Genomic DNA, 7,894 nt, shown 5'->3' on the forward strand with positions numbered 1-7,894 from the left:
GACACTGGTTGGATAGATACTAGTGTTATTATTCACATAAATGTCATTATGCAGGATTATCTCAAGAGTTGACTTCTACTTGATGGTAAAAAATACATCTATATGGGGAATAGAAGAAGGCAAAAGTATAGTTGATTGGTATTTTTAGGCTTTGTTTAGGAATTAATATATTTCTGGATTCAAAATATACATTCATTATACTATCTTTTCGACGCGATTCAATTAATTTCTTGTTTCGACAAATCAAGTTATTCTTGTTCATTTAGAAACTGAAATGTTCAATATTTTCTTTAATTCAGTGTTGGTTGATAATAATTCATTGATTGATAAGCTTTATAAATTAAACACAACTTCTACTTTTGATAACGTGATTATGCATAGTATAGGTGTAAAATGCATATTGATTGACAAGAATTCATCCATATTGTGGTATAAGCATTTATGACATATATTCAGGTAATACCTAGAGAGGTTAATTTCAAATGGAATTCTCGATGCCCTTGACATGTCATACTTTGATGTATGCATTAAGTGTGTTAAGAGGAAGACAACTAACAAAAACAATAAGAGAACAAGTCATTGTAGTGATATTTTAGAGTTAGTAGTACATACGAATATTTGTGAATTATTCCCTAAGACAACCTGGAATGGACACGCATTTTTTATTAGCTTCATAGATGATTACTATTTATTCAGCTATTTGTACTTTATTCATGAGAAGATACAATCTTTAGACATATTTAAAATTTTCAAAGTTGAAGTTGAACTTCAACTAAGTAAGAAGATTAAGGTCATCAGATCCGATCGTTGAGGTGAATGTTATGGTTAATATGATAGATCATGTGAACAATGTCGAGGACCTTTTACGAACTATTTTGCTGAGTGTGGGATTGTACTTCAGTATACCATGCATGGTACTCCCAGTCATAATGATGTAGCCGAGCGACGTAATCGTACCCTAAAAGATATGGTAAGAAGTATTATGATTTTCACTTCTTTATCTGAATCTTTGTAGGACGAAGCACTCAAGACTACAGTTTACCTATTTAATAGAGTCCTTAGTAAGGTCGTAACTAAAACTCCATTCGAAATGTGGATAGGTAGGAAGCCTAGTGTCAGACATTTATACATCTGGGATTATCTAGATGAGGCTAGGTCTTATAAGCCTAATGAAAATAAATTGGACTCAATTTGATTAAGTGGTCATCTCATTTGGATTTAGAGAAATCCCTATTGATTAGTGTATATATGTTAAGTTCAATGAGAACAAATTTGTTATATTTGTCCTATATGTGGATGGCATATTGCTTATGAGTAATAATACGAGTTTGCTACATGAATCTAAGTCACTTCTAACCAGTATTTTTAAATGAAAGATTTTGGTATGCATTCTTTCTTTTAGGCATATAAATGTGGCGTGATCATTCAAGAGGTATTCTTGGACTTTCACAACAAACGTATATTGAAAAAGTGTTTATAAGTTATGCCTGCAAAACTGTGCATCTGATAACATACCTATGTATAAAGGTGACAGATTTAGTCTACAACAATGTCCATGACTTCAACTTAAAATAAAAGAGATGGAACAACTCTCTTATGCATCAGCTGTGAGAAGTCTCCTGTATGCACAGATTTGTACACGATCAGATATAGTATTTATAGTGGAATGTTAGGCAGGTATATAATTAACCTAGGATCATTGCACTAAAAAGTAGTAAAGAAATTAATATGGTATTTGCATAGAACTAAAGGACATTAGAGAGTAGATTATTTGAAGGTGATTGAATATTGGGACTTCAATTTTGTTGGATACTTAGATAACAGGAGGTCTACTTCGGATTATATTTTCATACTCACTAGAGGGGTTATATTTTGGAAGATCATTAAGCAAACACTAGTAACCATTTCTACTAGTTGATAACATGCTATGAAGCAAACAATAACAAAATTTGTCTGTGGAACTTCATCACAGCGTTGCAGATCATTGATGTTATTGACAGACGATTAAAGATCAGTTGTGATAATAAAATCGTAAAATTTTATGCTAAAATTAATTATAGTTCATCGAAGTCTAAACATATCGACATCAAATTTCTGACAGTTAAAAAAAATATTTAGAATCATCAATCCTAATTCCTTTGAAAGATTTTCCGCTTCTTTTCTTCCACATGGATTATTAGATTCTAAAACAACTACAAGATAAGGACAATGACTCTAATTTATGATGGTAAAATATGAATACGCTCGCCCTCAGCACCCAACGATTCTTATAATTCATGCAACTTAGGATTAACATTGATCGTGGTGATGATCGAAATATTATAATTTGACCTTCTTCGTTTCTCCTTCCTTTTTGTGGGTAAGGAAAATGCCATCGTTTTATTCATTCGCTATCGTTTTTCTTGGAATTTTTGTTGGTAGATCTTGTCCGAAGCGAGATGCCGCCAAGATAATGATTTCTCTCGGATTTGGTTTAAGCTCTCCTTGATCATATTGATTTCCAAGAAACTTGTAAAACTAATTGTTTGCCATCGATTAACTGCATTTTCCTGGTTCTGCCATATCCATTTCTCCCATTGCTGCAATTTATTATTATTCAACCAACCAAGTATGATTTACATCTATAGCTTCGACTAATTAATGCATGAATTTTTTTTAATTAACAGTTGACCTAAAAATATTAGACTAAGAGATTGTCCACTGTAATTGCTTTTCAATTTATCCTAATGGTCAATGATAAATTTTAGTAGGATTAGTCCAGCCATCCAAGAATTATCTGATGCAAGTTGGATATATGATGCCAATAAAAAAAACAAAAAAAAGATGATTTTAGTCACTCAATTGTTTATCATGCCCTATAACAAAATAAAGGAAGATAAATCACAGACCAAATGACCTTTTAAGTGGAAAGACATTTAATTCTCAAAGGAATGAATCATGTCAAAATAGACTCTTGTCTAATGAAATGACTCTATCATCTGAGTATCAATTCGACTTCATAATGAGGATAAAAAAAATAGTCATCTGGGCAAAGCGCAATAGTAAGATGTAAGATGAGGTCTCATACAATAAGAATTTGAATCATTCACATGACATATCATATGCCAACTATGTTCGAATTACTTATAATGCTGAGTCATCTATTAGAATCCATCTATATTTTAATATATGAAAAAATTCCATAGGATTAGATTGGTCACTTCGCGAGTGGGTAAAAAAATAAAAATAAAAATACAATCAGTCTGACTCGGGCCAACATGTTCAATCAGACTGCCTTGATTCAATAGATCTGTTCAGCTTGATTGCCTGGTCCAACTCAACCATCTCGATCATAGTGATTGGCCTACTAGGACCAACAACTTTTTGAACTGACCCATCTAGCTAGCTTGACTAGATTGACGGTCTTGCTCGATGCAACTAGGTCGATTGTTAGTAGACCCGACCCGATGATGGACCCGTAATTGGATTAACGTATCCATTGATCCTGTTCCCGGGTCGTTCCAACCTAAATTAATTTTGAACTAGGATTTTTCAAATTAGAATCTTAGAAGCAAGTTTCCTAACTGACCATACTACAACTTTTAATTTTTTTTAGTTAATTATTTAATAATTAGTTTTATTAGTTATATTATTATTTTTAAATAATTAAAAAAGACACGTATATATTTATTATTTAATAACTAATTAATATTTTTTATTATATAATTATTAAGTTTAAATCATCCAGGTTCGACAAATAATATTATAAATTTACATTTCTTTTAAAAAATAAATAATAATTTTGAATCGTGATGAATCGTAAATTGATAGTTCTAAACCGTAAATCATAATTGTCTTAAATGATTAAAATTAAGAGTCAACTCTCAGAAACCATCGAATTGACAATTATAAACCGTTGAATCGCCAATTTCAAACTGGGATAGAGTCTAATTGTTAGGCCCGATCTACCTAAATGGACTACCATGAGTTGGAATCACCTCACTATGTCCATTTCTAAAGAAAAAGAAAGATTCTACCTTAACAACAACACAATACAATGAAATCGCGAGAGTTCAAAAACCTAATGTAACTTCCCTCTAGTTTATCCATGAAAAGAACTAATTTGCAATGACATTAGAAAATCTTGGTGTATTCAATGAAGAAATAAATAACATGATCGCACAAATAGAATTCGTCCACATAGTTAAGTAGCCTAGTTAGTACATAAGATTAGAGTCCATGACTTAATAAGACAATTTAAGTTGGAAGTGGCCATATAGAGGATGGGTAGTCTTATATCGCTCGGCTTTTGATGATGTCGAAACTCATTTCGCTTGGATCAGTTGCTTGGAGCTCCACTTGGATCCCGTCAAGTTCCCTCTTGAACCTATCTTTTGAGCTGGCATATAACATCTTGCTTCTCACCCTCGAGGTATCGGGTGCCCTTCAGTTTGTAGCAAATCAAAGTTAAATAATAATAATAATAATAAAAGTAATGATTTGAATCGTAACTAGTGATTTGTTCGTACCAAGATATAAAAAAGATCTTGCTCTTTTGACAGTTCTCATCCGTAGTAAAATCGAAATCAAAGACCGCATAACGACATTCATTAGCCGGCAAGGATGAAGTGAAGTTCTCATAACTCTCGTCCGGTTGGCCTAGCTTCTCCACGGTCACTTGTTGATTTGTCTCATCGATATTGAAAATGATGAACCGGAAGGTCCTCTTTGCCTTCAGCTCCAGAAATTTGAGTTTACAATCGTCGTGCACCGCCATTCCAGAAGCGGAATTCGCCTTAGTTTTTTTACATCATAATATAACAGAAGAAGAAAAAACATCAAAAAACTTGGATGCATACACACCAAAACACATAACAAAAGGTTTTATGAAGCCTAATCGAAGAGGTGGCTCACCATGGCTTGTGTTGTCGGAAGGATGCACCCGGCCGCGGGGACTGAGAAAGGAAGGGGAGAAGGGAGGGGGAAGGGGGAAGGGTTAAAGGGGGAGAGGAGGAAGGAGGGGAGAAAAGGGAGGGAGGAGAGAGTTTGGAGGAGGAATTGGTGGAGGGAAACAGCTCGGAGGTTTGTTGCATGGTGAAGCGTTTGTTTTGGATGTGCTTAGTTTAGTCAAAACTATAAATTACGTAAATCAGATTTTAGTTATTTTTTTTTCATAAGATAAACATTGAATGACTAATAGATGGTGAGGGATGTATTGTGAGTTGATTCAGCTAATAGTTTAATCTACTATAATTAGGAAGCTCTGTCAAATAATTTAAACGGACTAGTTGAAAATTTTATCAATCCATTTAAAAATATATCTAAATAGATTATACCATGTGAGTTGTGGGTCCAGACGAGCTGACTCATGGTGGGTTGGAGTTGGTTTGCCGAATAATTTTTTTTTTTCTAAATTATGGATTTATGATGATTTATGTGTTTTAATAATGAAAGTTATGATTTTATTTTTTCAATTACTTTGACTAATATATATAATTGTGAAATAAAAAATTATATATATTTTTTGATCGATTATCTCTATTGGAATGAGATCTTTTAGATAAAGTCCAAGAGCAAAACTATAAAGGTACACAGACCCAAAGTAGACAATATTATATTATTATGGAAATATATGGATTTCCTTTAGGCACAACTCATAGTCATGGTCCAGACCAGATGCTATGTGGGGTAGTCTTGAATGAAGTTGAGAGTAAGTCCAGAGTAGGTCATGTTGATCGGATGTTGCCGGGAGGCCCCAGAACAGGTCAAGGCGAAAGGATACTCACAAGAGGACTGGAGCAAGTCTGGGGAACCAATGTTTACGAAGAGGCCCCGAACATGTCAGGGTGATCGGATGCTCACGAGGAGGCCCGAAGCAGGTCAAGAGTTGCCAGATGCTCATAGGGGCCCAAACCATTAGAGTAATGGTGGTCCTTCATTTGAGGGGAGGGTTGTTGGGATTCAATCAAAGTTCCACATTTGGAAAGATATAAAAAATATCATGGATTTAAAAAGGATGTTTGATATCTCTATTGGAATGAAGTCTTTTAGGTAGAGCCCAAGAGCATGATCATTGTTAGGACCCTTGGCGGTCGGCTAGAGGAGGAGGAGGGGGAGGGGGGGTTGAATAGTCACTGCACAAATCAAAACAAAAAGAACATTTCTCGGCTTATAACTTAAATAAAATAAACACTTGCATAAAAGAATAAAGAAACTAAAAATGAAAGAGTCACGGTGAATTACTTGGTTACAATATGGGAGATTGTTAATCCAAGATGAAAAAGCGTACTAAAAAATCTACTCTGGGCGAAGAAGCCTCTTACAACATTCAAAACTCACAAAACAAAGCTAAACAAGAACTAGGAAGTGCACAAGTGTTGTTTCAAACTATCTGCATTGTTCTTTAGCTTTGGGAGCAGGGCTACTTATATAGCCCTGCTCGGGGCGTCTGGAAGGGTCCAAGCGCCTGGAGGGGGATAAAATTTTATCCCCTTTGCAACGGATCGCGGGCAAACGCGATCCGGATAAAATCGGATTCCGGGTGCACGGACTAGGAAAGTCAACCAAGTTGACTTTTTTAGTTCGGGCCTTCCGCTCCGGTTTCGCTTGCCTCGGTCCAAGTCTTCCGCTCCAGTTCCTCTTACTTGGGTGATCTCGGCCATCCGGAATAGGGCTCACCCGAACTCAACTTCCGGCCTTTTCGAGCAAGCTTCCGCTTCGGCTTCTCGTCCCTCGGAAATGTCGTGTGCCTCCTTCTCGTCTGCCAGCGTACTCTTCCGCAGCACCTCGTCCCTCAAACGCACGGAGCCCGTTAGCTCTCTCCCGTGTCATCCTTCTTACTAGCTGCGTCCTTTGCTCGACATCTGTGCTCCTAAGTTCCTGCACACTTAGACACAGGATTAAACACAACAGGACCTAATCTAATTTGTTTGATCACATCAAAATAGCCTTGGGGTAACAACAATCTTACCCTTTTTATGTGAACAACCCAAGTTAAGTTAGGATAAACTAACATAAAGTAAAAGAGTAAATTTGTAATTAAAGTGCAAAAATTAAAAAGTTAAAACTACCTCCCCCTAGACTTAATGTTCCCTTCTTTCCCTTTGATCACATAAAAAATGGGTCACCAAAAGAAATCTAAGGGTAAATTTTTCAAAAAAAAAAAGGGAAAGTTTTTAGTTAAAAAAAACTAATTTTCAACATTTTGAAAAACTTATCAAGTGTTTGAAAATTTTGGAAATAATTTTGATAGTAGTTAAAAAAATTGTAATAATTTTAGAAAAAAAAATTTCTAAGTAAAAATTATTTTTGATATCACCAAAAAAAAGATTAATAATTTCCTAAGTTAAACAAATTTATAAAAACTAATTTTGTAGAAATAATATTGGTAAAGTAAAGCTGATACTTCCAAAAAAAACTTTAACTCTTTAAAAAAAATTCCAAGTTAAAAACATCGAAAAAAATGTTTGAGTAACTATTTAAACCATTATTTAATTACAATTAAATACTTTATTAGTTAGTCAATTAAATATTTTATTTCATTAATTGGCTTCCAGACTGTGATGAGTTAATAGGCCTTCTTGGTTATTAGAACAACAACCACTTTCTAGACAAAGTCTCTTAAGGAAATTCAAACATTTAATTTTCTTGCTGAGAGTCTTAAGTTTAATTAAAGTTCAATTTAGACAAGACTTTGGAACACAATATAAGTTCCAGCCAACTGGGTTAATTAAAAATCTCTTAAGAATATATTTCTGAGAAATTTTCCTAATTTGTCCCTTGTGGTAATTAAAATACTAGTTCAAATTATTATATTTCCTAATATTTTGATTTTTAACATTTAAGCATGCACGATTTTTCAAGTCTTCTACTTATATTTTCAATTCATCATTTTCCAATTTTAATTTTTTAAAAT

The 7,894-nt window shown here is 34.1% G+C and overlaps 1 protein-coding gene across 1 annotated transcript; it reads right to left on the reverse strand.

Annotated features, from left to right (window-relative positions):
* Positions 1 to 4,272: 4,272 nt before the first annotated feature.
* LOC122010081 (actin-depolymerizing factor 1-like) lies at positions 4,273 to 4,789 on the reverse strand. The gene is made up of 2 exons (XM_042566456.1): positions 4,509 to 4,789; positions 4,273 to 4,423 (listed from the first exon to the last, which is right to left on the reverse strand). Exons 1-2 carry the CDS (start codon positions 4,754 to 4,756, stop codon positions 4,273 to 4,275), a joined length of 399 nt encoding a protein of 132 aa, XP_042422390.1. The 5' UTR covers positions 4,757 to 4,789.
* Positions 4,790 to 7,894: the final 3,105 nt, after the last annotated feature.

This window comes from Zingiber officinale, chromosome 8A (assembly GCF_018446385.1).
Source record: "Zingiber officinale cultivar Zhangliang chromosome 8A, Zo_v1.1, whole genome shotgun sequence".
Classification (NCBI taxonomy): Eukaryota; Viridiplantae; Streptophyta; class Magnoliopsida; order Zingiberales; family Zingiberaceae; genus Zingiber; species Zingiber officinale.